This window comes from Ovis canadensis, chromosome 10 (assembly GCF_042477335.2).
Source record: "Ovis canadensis isolate MfBH-ARS-UI-01 breed Bighorn chromosome 10, ARS-UI_OviCan_v2, whole genome shotgun sequence".
In the NCBI taxonomy this organism is placed as follows: Eukaryota; Metazoa; Chordata; class Mammalia; order Artiodactyla; family Bovidae; genus Ovis; species Ovis canadensis.
Window position 1 is genome coordinate 30,255,810 of NC_091254.1, and position 16,230 is coordinate 30,272,039.

At 48.1% G+C, this 16,230-nt stretch overlaps 1 protein-coding gene across 1 annotated transcript in view; it reads right to left on the reverse strand.

Annotated features, from left to right (window-relative positions):
• Positions 1–3,231: 3,231 nt before the first annotated feature.
• SIAH3 (siah E3 ubiquitin protein ligase family member 3) overlaps positions 3,232–16,230 on the reverse strand; it is a 70,200-nt gene continuing 57,201 nt past the window's right edge. Inside the window, exon 2 of the mRNA XM_069602108.1 lies at positions 3,232–4,126. Coding sequence (XP_069458209.1) covers positions 3,443–4,126 — 684 coding nt within the window. The 3' untranslated portion in view covers positions 3,232–3,442. The remainder of the gene's footprint in view (positions 4,127–16,230) is intronic.

The window sequence follows — 16,230 nt, forward strand, 5'->3', positions numbered from 1 at the left end:
AACTCAGCCTCTAGGCTGGGATGTCCTTCTCACCACACTTCCTGCTTGAAGATCACATGCTGGTAACTCATTTCTTGCTGTGAAGGGCTGCTGTCTTTCTAGGCCTACTTTAAAATGCAAATAAAACTGGTCCCCCACATCTGTGGGTTCTGACTTGACTGTACTGAGCCATTTTATATGAGGTACTTGAGCATCCATTGATTTTGATATCTGCACGTTGGTGGGGGGTGGGGTGCTTATCCTGACACAGACTCCTGAAGATATAGAGGGCTGACTGTACTGTTTAGACAGTGGGTAATAAGTTTACACCTAGGTGCCCAAGTGGCAGTCAGATCCCAGGGCTCTACATTGAGCTGACTCCTGGGAATCTAAAAACGAGGAGCCTGCAGTGGGTGATAGGATGTGAAGTGGGGCCTGAGGCCACTGAGGACCCCACTCTTCGGTTCCCCCTCGCTGCCATGTCCCTCCCCACACTTCCAGGTAGACCAGTTCTTTGAGCTGAGATGCCTCTAAAATCAAAGCCTCTTCATACTCTGTCTCCCTGCTCCCCCAGGTCCTGGAACTAACAGCCAGTGGACCCTGGGGCCCACAGTCCACAGATGCGGTGGGAACATGCTGACTCTCTGGGGTTCATCTTCCTATCATAAGAACACCAAGTCTCTAGTTAGTGGGCCAGGTTCAAGTCATGGTTGTGACCTTGGGAAGGTCATTTCATGTCTTTGAACTACTATTTTTTTTTTAGCATATTAAAGATGCTGATGAGAATTTACCCAAGAATCAAATGAGGGAGCACCTTTGTGATGCTAAAGCTCAACACAGCACACGTGTTGGTACCATATTCTGTCCCTGCTCGTTGGTTTTAGTTTGCTCCTTTTTCTTGCATTCCTAACGCATGGCTATCAAGACAAAGGCCTTCTTGGGACCATCGTAGATGGATGACAATAACACATCTCTACCCTTTAGTCTAAACCGTTTCTGGGAACCAAAAATATCAGTTCCTTTCTGGGCTCACTTATTCATAATACAGTCTTGTATGCACTAATAATAACCTAACGCTATTCTCAGTTTGGCTCACGTAACTTGGCACTACAGGAAGGCAGAGATGATGTCTGCAGGAGCCTTAAGGCCCTGTGGACAGTAATTAGACACTCGCTGAGGTTTGGTTTGTTTATCTTGGGCACCTGTGATGCTACACAAATGTTTCAAAGTGGTGGAGGGCCAGGAACCAGAGAAGGAACGCAGCTTCCGGAGGTAACAGACTTAACAGCCAAGCGGGGAGGGTCTTAGGTTCTGGGGAAGGGCCTGGGGGTAAAGGAAGGAGCCAGTCTCTCCCCACCTGAGCCAACCAGTCTCAGCTTGTTCTGTTCTTGGCGGGAGATGCTGGCGCCTTGTAGGATGCTGTGACGGTGCTGAGAGAAAGGAACCCACAACTCTTTCCTTGGGGCTGCAGAGCTGGCGTCTGCCTCCATCAGTAACATGATGTTTATTAGCCTCCTTAGGGCTCTTGGAGAATAAAACTCAGCTCCCGGGCCCAAGCGGTTGCTGTGTAAGTAGAGGGGGCTGCGATATGCACTCCTCTGTGGACTGGCACTGCCCTTTTGGAGCTGGAGCTGGAGGTTGACAGTGCAGGAGGTTGACCACAGGATTGTTGGGGGAAGTTTGCTGTTGTGTTTCAGGATCAGTTATTTTTGGCTGAGAAAAGATGGCTGATGCCCAGCAAGGGCAGGCTGCCGGAAACTAAGTCCTCAGTGGGAGGCCTGCCAGGACCCAGCCGAAATGGCCAAGGTGAGGGTATGGGGCTGAGAGCAATGTCTGGTTGGCGAAAGGTCCACTAGTGAGCATCATGTGGGGCTCGGGGGTTCCATGCTTCTGGTGCGGCTGGGGAGTGGCCAAGGAGAGAACAAAAATGATAAGGAGGTAGGAGAAGACCTGCTGGGAAGACTTACAGGGGTTCAGCTTCCATTAGAAGAGACGACGTTGACTAAACGCGCTTACTTTCTTCAAAAACCCGAGAGACATCCACAGCAAGACGTTGGCATATTGTTCTGACAGCCGGATTAAGAGAAAGCCGGATTAAGAGAAAGCCGCCGCACCTGCAGGCAATGTGGGTTTTTGCGGCCTCTTCACTCACCCTGCAGCAGAGTGGCGGATGCAGACTGGCCAGTGATACCATCTGCGTGCTGAATGGGGCCCTCAGGATGTTTCATGTATTTATTTTTTCAGCTGTATCACGTGGTTTGTGGGAATCTTGGTTTCCCGAGCAGGAATCGAACCCACGCTTCCAGCATTGGAAGCGCAGAGTCTTAACCACTGGACCACCAGGGCCTTTTAGAAGAAAGGAAAGGAAAGAGGACCCTCCCAGGTGTCTAAGTGATGGGGCCAGGCCTCCGGCCAGAGGACCAGGTGCACCCTCCGAGTTCCTTGTGTCTGCTGCTGAGTCATGGTTCTGGTTATGAACTGTCGAGAGCACAGAGGAATCCTTGCTGGATACAAAAGCACTCCACCCCGAGGGAAAACACTGATGGATTTGATAACTTGATAATAAAGCTCTCTCCGGGGAGAATGCCCTCCCAGAGGTAGGAGATTAATTTTATCTTTTGCTTTTTTTGGCTGGTTCTCTTCCCCTGTGTCTTGCCCATTCTTTTCTATGACTTGCTCAACGAAGGGGAAAGAGGTTTTCTAGAAAGCACCAAACCCTTGAGGCCTTTGATTTCAGAGCAGGAAAAAAATGGCCTGGGCTGAGGGCAAGCTCACAGCAGCCTGCCAAAAGAGGGTTCAACCTCTTGCCTGCTCCCCTGAACCCCAGGATCAACCCAGAGGACACATGGCATGATGGTACCTCCAGCCCTGCACCCTGGAGGAGATACCATCTCGTGTCTAAGCAGCGTGGCCCCCGAGGTTCCTGGGAAACCTCGGGGCAGAGTTGTGTCTAGCTGGTCTGCAATACACACCCCTGAGCTGGCCAGGTCCCCTTCCATAATCTGCTATCTCCACGCCTTTCAGAGTTAGCTCAGTCTGAAACAGACTAAAAGGTGGAGGGGGAAATGACGTGGACACTCAGACTCCTTTCAACCCCAAGAGTCTGCCTCGTGACCTTGGTGACTGTGGCTCGTTTGAGAAGCAAGAGAGAAGGGAACTGCAGGTGGCGAGCAATCACCATTCTGATGGAATCCGATTAAGAAGCGTTCTGTAAAACTACACCAACAAATCAGGACAAACGTCACACCAAGGTCTTGCATCACAGGACGTTTACATAATATAATGCCCGTGGCACACAGATACCAGATACCACAAAGTACCTGAGACAAAAAAACAAAAAGGAAGAGGGGAGGAGGGAGAAGAATAGAAAGGAGCCCGGGGCCTGGCACGCGGAGATCTGAGGGCCCAGGCAGAGCTTCTCAGTGGAGGGGCGGCCGCACGCGAGTGTCCGGTGGCCTCTGTCTCACATCTCAGCCTCTGAGGAGCAGATCTCCGTGGCCGCGGAGATGGCGATCCCGATGGCCAGGCTGCCGTTGTCGGAGAAGTGCTGGGCCAGTGAGGTGCCGATGACGAGGCAGTCCCCGTTGGTGATGACCGAGTCCACGCACTCCAGGATAGACCGGGGCGTGGCCTCCCACCTGAGACATCGGTGGTTTCTGTTGAGCTCCAGGCGATAGGTGAAGCTGTCGGCCTGGGTGGGGGTCCCGATCAGCATCATGGTGGCGAAGAACTGGGGGTGCCCAGCGTGCCTCTCCTGTTTCCTGAGCACCAGCAGGAAGTGGTGGCCGAAGCAGGAGTGGATGATGAGCCAGTCGGCCGGCGCCGGGAGGTGCATGTCCGTGGCCAGGAAGACAATGTCGGCCCCGTGGAGGATGTCCACCCTGTGCATCTGCCGGAGGTGGGGCACCACCACCTCCAGGTGGCCCTCCCACTGGCAGGAGAACAAGGGGCACAGGCAGGGCATCACCCGCGCGGTGGGCGGCCCCGCCTCCTGGTGGTGCAGGTGGTGGGGCCGGGCGTGGTGGCAGAGGCGGTGTCGGGGCTGGCGGGGGCAGTGGTGGTGGCAGTGGTGGGGGGGGGCGTGCGGAGGCGGGTAGCTGCCGGGCTCCGAGGCGCTCTGAGTGACGGCATGTCGGCTGGACACATACTGTAAGAGACGGAGGAGAGCCTTAGTGGGTTCATGGCCGTGAGATCAGTCTCTCTGGCTGAGGACCACCCCCCCACCGCCGCTCCCCCCCCCACCACACCCGCCACCAACCCGCAGGTTCAGAGTGTGGAAAGCAAATTCACCAACTCAGTCGTGCCTGACTCTTTCAGACCCCATGGACTTTAGCCCACCAGGCTCCTGTGTCCTTGGGATTTTCAGGCAACAGTACTGGAGTGGGTTGCCCTTTCCCTCTCCAACCGATACAGGTAGACAAAAGCTATATTTTGTGAAAAAAAAAAAAAAAAAGAGAGAGAGAGAGAGAGAGCCGCCAGACTGTTTTCTGAAATGGCAGAACATTTTACATTCCCATCAGCCAAGTAAGAGGGTTCCGATTTCTCCATGTCCTTGTCAACACTTGTTATTATCTGTTTTGACAAATAGGTTAATGAGACCGAATTCATTGTTTTGCATATTTTGCCAAATTTAGATGCTGAAACATCTGTACATCTGCATGTCATTTTAGGAGAGAATGTAAATTTACCCAATTGAAAACAGAACCTCCTTCAAAAGATTCCTCCTGCAAGAAGAGACTTTCCAAATGTATTAGTATATTACAAAAAAAAACTTAAAAAAAATGAGGGACATGGTGGATGTCTTGGGTGGTTGAGATTCTGAAAACTCAGTCCAAGAAAATGCAATATTTATTATGCCTTTCTGATTCTTTAATAAGATACTCAAACAGGCAATTTCCCCCTTCAAATAGCATGCATTATGATGGTCCTAAGTAACAAAGAAATCAATTTTTTTGTTCTTTTTTGATATTGTTGATATTTTTGTGCAGGGACTGGAGGTCAATGGATTTCTCCCCCACCCCATTTTATCATCAGTGTTATTTTTAGAACAAAATTTCGGTAAATACCAATTTGTCCTTCCAGTGCTGCCTGGGATTGGTACTATCTGGGGTGCCCTTCTGGATTGTAAAACAAGCATGGCATGCAGAACTGACTGTGTGCAGCTGGACTGTGGTCCCCAGGGCGGGAGTCTCAGCTGTGACTCCTGGGATTTGGCTCTACCAGGCACACTTCTGTCCTGTTTTAGACTCATTGTTAAAGAACAACTTACCAGGGAGGGGCTCACTACCAGGCTTCCTAGGTGGCACTAGTGGTAAAGAACCCACCTGCTGACGCAGGGACACGTTAAGAGACGCAGATTCGATCCCTGGGTTGGGAAGATCCCCTGGAGGAGGGCATGGCCACCCATTCCAGTCTTCTTGCCTGGAGAATCCCATGGACAGAGGGGCCTGGTGTGCTACCGTCCATAGGGTTACAAAGAGTTGGACACGGCTGGAGCGGCTTAGCAAGCACACACGCAGTATTGATATAAAATCAAAGTAAGGAGGGAGTTAGGAACAAACACCGTGGCCTCCCTTTCCTCCCTCCGTCCAGCCTCTTGCTGGTGCCTCCTGTTGGCTGGATGCAATCAGAAGGAAGCCCGGGAGATGCACTCAGCCCGGGTCAGCTCCCCTTGGAAATGTGCTTGTGAAGAGGGACTGTCCACTTGCATGCAGACGCCTCAGTCCCCTTTGTGATGTTACTTGATCCCACCACACTGGGCTTCCTCGGCTGGGCTTTGATAAGGCTGATGTGGGGGAGGTAGGGAGGGCTGATACCTGTCCACAATCATTAAGCCGTCTGATGAAAATGTATACACAACCAGCTGACACGTGCACTGCCTGGGCATGGGCTGAGAATACTGAACAGGGTACGATCCCTGCTCCCGTCTCAGCGGCTCATTGTGATTAGTGTAACATAACACAGTGCAAGGATGCAGGATGCTGGGAGGGACTCTGAGCATGCAAAGTGGGGGCGGTAGCTGTTCTGGCCAGTGTGAAGGCTGTCTACTCTCGGTGAAGTGGGGAGGGCGATGCTCTAACAAAACGGGCAAAAGGTTTGTGAGTAACAGGTTCCAAGGAGCTGGATCTGAAAGAACATGGGATGTCTAAGAAATGAGAAGTTCCAAGTGGCTGTAGCTAGGGGATCTGGCAGAGATGGCGAGGAGCAGGGCCGGAGAGCAGTTGGACCATGTTGCCAAAGAGTGGGCACGGAGGTGGCACCCAGCCCTAGGGGCAATCGGTAGGAGGGCCCAAGGGCTTTAGGGAGCCCCCTCGGGCAGTGTGATGCCCCAAGCCCAGCAGTAGAGCTCACACTCAAGATGGGGCCACAGTGGATTCCTGGCACTTGTCCAAGCCCTGGACTCGAGCCATGATCGGCCCAGACTCTCCCCTTCCTTCCTTCTGGCCTCATCTTCCCCTGGCCTTCCCATTGTTTGATTGCTGCAGGGTAACAAAGCCACCAGTGGTGTATTCCAGAGTGAATGACTATGCAAATACGTCGTAAACTCACAGAGACCCCTGCACTTGCTTGCTGTGCCCTGGGAAGGTGCTGAGAATAAACACAGCCTTAATCCTTCATTTCTTCCTGCTCCTTCTCCTGATGCAAAATCTGTTTCATTTATATACACGATCATCGGGGTGAGTGAGGTCACAGGGCCGCTGGCTGGGAGAAGGGATTCTTTTAATTGGCAAAATGCTAATCGTTTTGGAAAATGAATTCTAATCTTCCCATCTCATACAGTGGATGTGTGAGTAATTACTTTCCTTCACTAAACTGTTAATGCAACATTAGTGATTACACTAATTAAAACTAATGAACTCTTCCAGGCTGATAAACCCCTCAGTCAGTCCGAGGAGGCCTTCCTTCCATTGGCTGTCCTTAACTTGCCATTTGGAAGAGAGATCTTGAATTAACCTTTAGAATAACTCGCAAAATTGGGTTTAGAAATGTTAGGCTTTATGGACTGGGTATAATTCTCTCTGCAAGCATTAGTGAGACCATTTCCACTGAGGGTGTAATTGAATTTAAAGACATCTTCCTTAATTTCATCAGCTACACTCCCATGGTTGGTCATGGCTATCCCTCCAACTCCTGGTGTCCAAAGAGGAAACCTGGCCCTGGAAATACCCCGTGACCCTTTCTCCAGCCTCTGCTCCCTCTGATCTGTGAGCTCATTTGGAGGACTGCTCTGTCCTTCTGCCTGATGCCAGGAACAGTGCCATGCTAATGGAGGCATTTCAGCTGAAGGTGGGTTTTGCACCCAATTTCAAATGACAGTCATGGGTTTTGACTTTGCTCATGTCCTTATTTATGAGAGTTAATGAAGTGAAGCTTTCAGTACTTTCAGCAATGCTATCGATGTATTTCACACACAGGAGAGAAGATGGGGAGGACTTATATTTCAGGGCAGGTATCAGAATGTTGGAAAAGACCCCGATGCTGGGAAAGAGTGTAGGCAAAAGGAGGAGGGGGTGGCAGAGGATGCGATGGCTAGGTAGTATCGCCAAGTCAATGAACATGAATTTGAGCAAACTCTGGAAGATAGTGGAGGACAGAGAAGCCTGGTGGTCTGCAGTCTATCGGGTCACAGATAGTCGGACATGACCTTGAGACTGAACAACAACAACCAGGACGTTGGAAAACAGTCAGTCATGGCCAGAACCTAGCCGGGCCATCAGGTCTGCAAAGACGGAAGAGTCATTGTATCTGCTCCAGGTCCCACTCTGTAGTGTTTAAAAACTCCCTCTGTTTCTGGGAAGGATGGTCAAGGCTGAAGGTTTAGTGTTTCCCATTCCATTTTCTCACCTCCCCTCCTCTCAAAACCTAACACGAGTGTACGTGTGCACACAAAACCCAGGAGGACTCTGGAAAAGCTTCCACCAAACAGTCAAGAAATCAGTTACGCTGAGATAGAAAACAACGATGGGGCTTTTATTTCCACTAGACTGTCTTCCTTCAAACATGTGTCTTATGCTGCTTTTCCCCAGACTGTTATACTTAGAGCACTGAATGAGTGAGATCTTCATGTGGGCAGCATGATAATGTCTGTAATTTTCTTTAAAATGCTTCAGTTGAGAGATTGTGATAGAAATGTGTACATTTTTAACCTACACTCCAGGGGCTGTCAATTCCCTAATCAGGAATTCACACTTTGAGGTGATCACCTAACATTTTATCTGAAAGGCCACACTTCAGAGATAATGACTACAATTGCCTTGCTTAGTATCCATATTTCTGATCCACACCAGATGCTGCTAATTAACATTTCCACAGAGGTTTCCATTGGTGAAATTAGTAGTTTGTTAATCAGCGTAATAGATGTACTAAGATTGGGTAAAACATTTCAGAATAATTCTGTACTTTAAGGATGAACCCAGGAGTTTGTTCCATAACTATTTCTGAATCTAGCCACTGAGTCAAGGACTTAGCAAGGTCTGATGCCATCTCTAAGAATATCAGAATCTTTTTCTTGTTAGATCACTACATACATACAAACTTTTCTTGCTGGCAGTCAAAATTATCTAAATTGAGCAAGGAGACATTGGTTAGCAAATACACAGAAACTTTGAGTCCTCAGCTATATATGCCATGTGTGAGTGTGTGCTAAATCGCTTCACTCATGTCTGACTCTTTGCAACTCCACAGACTGCAGCCTTCTGTCCATGGGATTCTCCAGGCAAGAATCCTGGAGTGGGTTGCCATGCTCTTCTCCAGGGGATCTTCCCAACCCAGGGACTGAACTTGCATCTCTTATATCAGCAGATGGGTTCTTTACTACTAGTACCACCAGGAAGCCCCATATATGCCGTAACTAATTAGAGAAGAGGGAAACGAGTTATTACTGTGAAAAGAGGATGATAAAAATTTGGGTGGATCGATTTTAAAAACCAAGGTCTGTGGGTGCAAAGGGGTGAAAGGTATCCATACAGGTGTCTACACAGGTACTGTACCTATGGTCTCAAAAATCTCCTGACCAAGCTGATCGTCTTATAAATCCAGACCCTGGCTGTATGAGAGGCTGGGAAGAAATATGTGGACAGCACTGTGAGAGCAAAAATATAACTCAGTCCTCAAGCACCCTGGGCCTTTCTTGAGTTCCTGGATCCTGGCCCGTGGCTGCCCAGCAGGTGTCCACCATGGTCCCGGCTGGTCTTGTGTCTTTGAGACCATCTGCCCTAGTAAGACAGAGATGCTCCCTCCCTCCTTGACCTGCGAAGTCAAGCAGCAGTTAAGATCTGTCTATACAGTTCACTACTGCATTTATTTCAACTCATTTGGAAAAAATCACAGGGTGGGTGGCTTTCTCTCTTTAGGTAGCTTGGAAGTCAAAGAGGGTAGGGATTGTTTTGACTTTGCTCCCTGTTTGGTCTGGTGATGGGCAAAGCCAGCACTGTGCAGTGTCTGGCATCTGCAGAGTCTCAGTGAGTATTTGCTGCTTGAGTGAATGGATGAATGAGTGGTTCGTATCTGGAGCCGTGTCCTGGAGCATATCTGTGCAAAGGCCACTGGCCTTCGGTCAGAGGCTCTGTCCTCTACCCTTCTTTCCTGTAGAAATACGTGGGTGTGTATGCGTGTGCACATGGGTGAGCATGAGTCGATAGCTGTGGACTCATCAGTTTGGTCTCCTGGTGGTTCCTCCCCCAGAACTCGACGATGACGGGACACTGGGACCTGATTCACGTCCAGGCACTGGTTCGTGTCCAGCTGCCATCACAGGAAGCACAATAGCAGTGCTGAAGAAGCAACTTCTCCTGCCAGGTAGGCACTCTCTTTGCTTTTACTTTCTACAGCGATTACTCCCCGAGTCTCAGCATCCTCTTTATTCACAGCAGATGATTTCTTACCATCTGGGAAGGCTGGTCTGCTGGACCGTCGCCCACCTGTTAGACTGATCTGGACCCACTTTCCCCACTAGGACCAGTGACCTAACAGAAGGCTGGATGCCCCCATACTCCCTCATTCGTTTTCTGTCAACAATCACCAAGAAGCAACTTCACCCCAAGATTACAGCCCGCCCCCAGCTCCTCCCTCCCCTTTAAGATGAGGGCCCACTGGCCCTCTCACCCTGAACTGGCCCTTCTAGGCCACACTCCAGATAACAGGGGTCTTAGAATTCCCTACCCAAGGACTCTTGACTCAGCTTCCAGGAGCCTGAGCTATTTCTAGGATCCAGTACCAGAAGGCGGGCAATGGCAGACCTGAGGTGTGCCCAGTAAGGGGACTGGCTGGAGCTTGGATGGGTGGGCCGGGGGTGTCCACTTGCCTCTGTCTTGGGACTCATCGCAATGCAAGACGAAACCTCAGTAAGAAGAAAGTGAGACAGGCTGCTGGCCGGTGACTGCGGTCTCCGGATCATCTCAAAGGGCTAATTATTAAAGCAGGCGGGTACGACATATTCAAAAAGTCGCTTCCCTTGATCTCTGGCTTCGAGATATCCAGACACGCAGCGTGTGGGCGTTGGCCGGCTCTTTGGCCTCCAGCCCCGCGAGCGTTAGGGGCGGGTCTGCGATCAAACCGCGCAGCGGAGGAATCCCGCACCAGTGGCGGAGGGATCGCTATTTCTTCTCCGACGCCGCCTTTCCTCCGTGGGGTTTTGAGCATACTAATGAGTTTTATGAGTCATATAGATGAAAGACCTTTCCTTAAAAGCAACTTTTGGAGTCATCAGATTTTTATATCTGCAGCCAGCAAGTGAATCCCAGGGCCTCTAGGGAGCCGTTGATAGGTTAAGATTTAATTACCTAAAGACTGTAAGCATCTGTATGGGATGACTTCAGGACCCCGGGGTGACTCAAGGGCAGGGCTTAGCATGCTAGGAGCACAATCTCAGCCAATCTGAACAACCTCAGGTTGTGGGCAACGGTTTTGCTCGTGTGCCTGGTGTTGCTATAGGTAGGATCAGGGCTGTCACCTTAAGGGAGGGGGTGGGCTGCTAAAAACAGTTACACATGTCAAAGCAAACTTGAGCAGCACCCTGCTCAGCAAACTCGAGCAGCACTCAACTTTGGCAGGCTGTGCGTGGGTGGCAGTTAGTCCTGGTGGTCTGAGACATGCTGATGGCCAGGCTGCCCCAAGACCTCATGCCACCCTTATTTGTGTGGTTCTTTAAAGACATCTTGACCAGACATTCCATAAGTTCAGCTCTCTCCAGCTGGGCTCGCTACCCTCCCCATCGCCCACCTACAGTGCACGCCGTGGCCTGGCTAAGTTGCATTCCTCCTTCCGGTGTTCTGTGCTGTCCAGGACAGGTCTGTCTGCCCTGTGTTCCTCTGTCTGTCTGCCCTGCGTTCCTCTGTCTGTCTGCCCTGTGTTCCTCTGTCTGCCCTGCGTTCCTCTGTGACACAGGATAGGCTGAGCATCCAGCTTTGCTGCGGGACTGTGATGTGAACTCAGGTCCCTGAACATTGCATCTTTTCTTCCCTGCTGTATCCTCAGTGCTGGCAGAGCTTGGAACATGGTTGGTACCCAAGAAATATTCCTGGAGATGCTGAGTGAGTGACTCTTCCCCATTGAGCTCTCACCCTAATACAGTCCAGCCACTCTCCATCTGGCTGCCGCCAATCTAAGGCAAGTCAGCCTCACTGCCTTTCTGGGCTAAGGTGGCAGCCTCCTAACTAGTTGTATTGAGTTGAAAGGTGACCCCCAAAAGATAGGTCTACATCCTAACCCCTGGAACTGTAAATGTGACTTTCTGTGAGAAAAGGGTCTTTGCAGATCTAAATAAATGAAGGATTTCAAGAGGCGATCACCCTGCATTATCCAGAGAGGCCCTAAATCCAGTGATAAGTGTTCTTGGAAGAGACAGAAGGGAAGAAGACATAGACAACAGAGGAGAAAGCTGTGTGAGGATGGTGGTGGAGGCTGGAGTGGGGCTGCCACAAGCCAGGGAACAGCTGGAGCATCAGAACCAGAAGAGGCAAGGGAGGATTCTCTCCTACAGCCTGCAGAGGGAGCATGGGCCTGTTGACAACACGATTTTAGCATTTTGGCCTCTGGAACCATTGAAAATGAAGTTCTAGTATTTTGAGCCACCAAATTTATGGTAATTTGCATGGCAGCCCTAAGAAATGAATACACAAGTCTTCCTGCATCCATTCTTGGCCTCATGCAGACTGTAACTTTTATCACAAAATCTTTTAATGGTCTTCCATCCCTGTCAGGATGAAACACAAACTCCTGTGTGTGCCATCAAGAACCAACATACTCTAGAAGACCTACAGGTGGCCAGTAAGCACACGCAAAAATGTTCAGCCTCACAAATTCTTAGAGAAATGCAAATCAAACCGTGAAATCACATTGGTCAGAATGGCCATCATCAAAAAAGTCTACAAATAATAAATGCTGGAGAGGGTGTGGACAAAAGGGAGCCTCCTACATTTTTAGAATTTAAATTGGTGCAGCCACTATGGAAACAGTATGGAGAGTCCTTTAAAAACTAAAAATAGAGCTACCATAGGATTCAGCAATCTTGCTCCAGGGCACATATCCAGAAAAGATGAAAACTCTAATTCACAAACACACCTGTAGCCCAATGTTCATAGCATCACTGTTTACAGTATCCATGACGTAGAAGCAACTTAAATGTCTATAGACAGATGAGTGGGTTAAAAAAATGTGGTGTATATATATATATATATATAAGCACATTAAATATATAAGGCAACATTACTCAGTCATAAAAAATGAAACAATGCCATCTGCAACAATATAGATGGAGCCAGATATTACCATACCAAGGGAAGTCAGACAAATATATGATATCACATATATATGTAATCTAAAAAAGTGATAGAATGAGCTTATTTTTTAAAACAGAAATAGACTCACAGACATAGAAGACAAACTTATGGTTACCAAAGAGGAAAGAGAGGAGGAGATATAAACTGGGAATCTGGGATTAACAGATATACACAACTGTATATGAAATAGATAAACAGCCAGGACCTGCTATATAGCGCAGGAACTATATTCAATCCTCTCAATAACCTACAATGGAAAAGAATGTGAAAAAGAATATATATATATATTCTTATATGCATAACTGAATCACTTTGCTGTAAACCTGAAATTAACACATTGTAAATCAACTATGCTTCAAAGAACAAAACCCCACATTCTTTGCATCATCTTTTTTTTTTTCTCTGCATCCTATTTGCTACTCAGCCTAAGCACATTGACCTCTTACTGTTTTTTTGAACACGCTATCCGCACGCTTGCCCCAGGGTTTTTGTACTGTCTATTCCCCTTACTTGAAACAATCCCACATACCCCCGCGGCTCACTGCCACACTCCATTCACATCTCTGTCCCACAGCTGCCTCTACTCTGAGGCTGTCCTTCACTTAACTGTTAAAGAAACCCTCTCAATCCCCTTACTCTGCTTTAGTTCACTTCCTAGTATTTTTCAGTTCTATACAACTATATAGTATAGTGTGTGTAGGTCATACATTTTTTTGTATACTGTCAATCTTCCCTACTGCAATGTAAGTTTCTTGGGACTAGGAATTTGGCTGTGTTCACTATTGTATCTCTAGAACATTATCAGATACCTTAAAGAGCTCAATAACAGTTTTTGTTTGTTTTTTGTGTTTGAATGAATGGTTACATTCCTTTGGGTCTTAAACTTTTCCCTCTGGGTCGGGAAGATCACCTGGAGAAAGAAATGGCAACCCACTCCAGTATTCTTGCCTGGGAAATCACTTGGACAGAGGAGCCTAGGGGAGTGGTGTGTTCAGTCCGTGGGGTCACAAAAGAGTCAGACACAACTGAGCGACTAAACAGCAAAAACGATGGCTTTCAGGCCCGTCTCGTCCTGGCTTCCAGTCCGTCTCCAAATCTCCCAGCACTGAGAAAGTCATGCCTACACATCTGCATTCCTCTAAATCTTCCAGGTCCAAGATGATAAAAGCAAGGGTTTCCTCTCTGTCTGCTTAGGATCTCTGCTCAAAATTCTGGTTTCCTCCCTGAGGCTTGCTTTAGGATGACTGGGACAGGGAATGGCCTCACTGTCAGGAAATGTCTACAGCCAGATGTGGATGTAGCCTAGTCTTTCCCAGAATGATTGTCAGCTCAGTATCCCTGGGCTAACACCAGAGCTGCATAAATCTAGAGCAGAGAACCAGGTCATTTCACATACCAAGAAAAAAAAAAAAAAGAAAATCCATCTTCCAACAGCACACTTAATTCCCAATAATCATTTTTAGCAAATTGGGCCTTCCGATAAGCCTGCCCCTAAAATAGGAAGTGTGTCGTTTGACCAAGGGTGGATGGAAAGACAGAGCTGCAGGGAAAGAGAAAACACTTTTGAAGGCAGACCCGCCGGGGTATGAATCCTGGCTTTGCTATTAAAAGCTCTGAAACCGTGGGCTCATTAATTAACCTCTCCATTCTTGTTTCTTCCTTTATAAGATGGGAATTGTAATATCTCATAAGGTTGGAGTAAGGACTGAATGAAATACAAAATATTGGGTTGGCCAAAAAGTTCATTTGGGCTTATCCATAACCTGTTACAGAAAAATCCAAGTGAATTTTCTGGCCAACCCAACACATTGTATAGTGCCTAAGCCAGAGTAAGAAGATATTATTATCATTATTGCCATCATCACTATTATTATCATGGTTATTGAATTGCTAGCTGCTAAAGATGTAAGCTAAGGAAATTCACTCTACATAATTTCTAGACTCATAACTGAATTGGATGGAATCTTAAAAACACCAAAACCTTTCCAGAGCCCCCTCAAACCTCCCTGACAGCTCTCACTCCAGTCCAGTGTTTGCACTTGTAGAAAGCTTCTTACTCAATATTTTCATCTCGTCACTAGCCAATGGATGCTGGCTGCAGTGTACAGAGTAACTTAATACAAGTAAAGAGCCTAGTTGAGTGCCTGAAACATAGGAGGTACTCAATAATTGATTGTTATTCTCTTCATTATCATCATCTACTTGGACAGTAAGGAGATCAAACCAGTCCATCCTAAAGGAAATCCACCCTGAATGTTCATTAGAAGGCCTGATGCTGAAGCTGAAGCTCCAATACTTTGGCCACCTGATATGAAGAGCTGACTCATTGGAAAAGACCATGATGCTGGGAAAGATTGAGGAGGAGAAGGCAGGGTGACAGAAGATGAGATGGTTGGATGGCATCACCGACTCGATGGACATGAGTTTCAGTAGACTCTGGGAGATGCTGAAGGACAGGGAAGCCTGGCATGCTGCAGTCCATGGGTTTTCAAAGAGTTGGACGTGACTGAGCGACTGAACATCACCATCTGCTAGCATTTGGGGCAGTGCAAAGCTGCTGGAAAGTTCAGGCAATTCTATGAGCACATTGGTCCCCCCAGCTTCTTAGAAGCTCATTCCTTTCTCCTCCATTGATTGAGCATTTCTCCTAGGGCCTCTCACCCATGGTGGCCGGGCCTAAGTGACATTACGTAAGGCAGTGCCCTCCCCTAAGACAGGCTCTCCCTGCTTGGGAGAGCCTCTTCCTCCCTTTCTATGTCTTTTTTTTTCTTTTTTTGGCTGCACCACGAGGCATGTGGGATCTTAGTCCCTCGACCAGGGATTAAACCCACAACCCCTACATTGGAAGCGTGGAATCTTAACTGCTGGACTGCCAAGGAAGTCCCTTTCTACGTCTTTAAAATATATTTCCTGAGAGAAGATTGCCCTGTGTGTCTGCTTCCTGGAGCCTCATGCCTGTACTACCCACAGCTTACCTAGTATACGGCTATTAATATATAGTTGACAAATGAAAATTTGGTAAAGGCAATAATATTCATGTTGATCTGAACCATCATTTTAAATGACCTCTAAGCATCTGCTATGTGGAAGAGTTCCTGAATAAACAAAGGCATGGCCGCACTGGGATGGCTTAAATGAAACAGATCAACAGTACCATGTGTGGGCAAGGAAGTGGAGCGGGTAAAACCTCAGACACTGCTAATGGGAGTATAAATTGGTACAGTCACGTTGGGCCACTTTTGGGGCAGTATCTGCTACAGCTAAATACAAGCCAGCTGCTTTGACTCAGCACTTCGACCTCTCAGCATTCATCTGTTGGGAAACAGTTCTCTGTTGAACTCTTGCGTTTCTGTACACCTGGCAAGCCAGGCATTCAGTGTCCTTTGTTTCAGACTGTGTTTTCAAGGATGTTTGTATACTGAACAGCCTTAAGACAGAGAGATATTGTTTCCCTCTGGAGCAAAAGACAGAT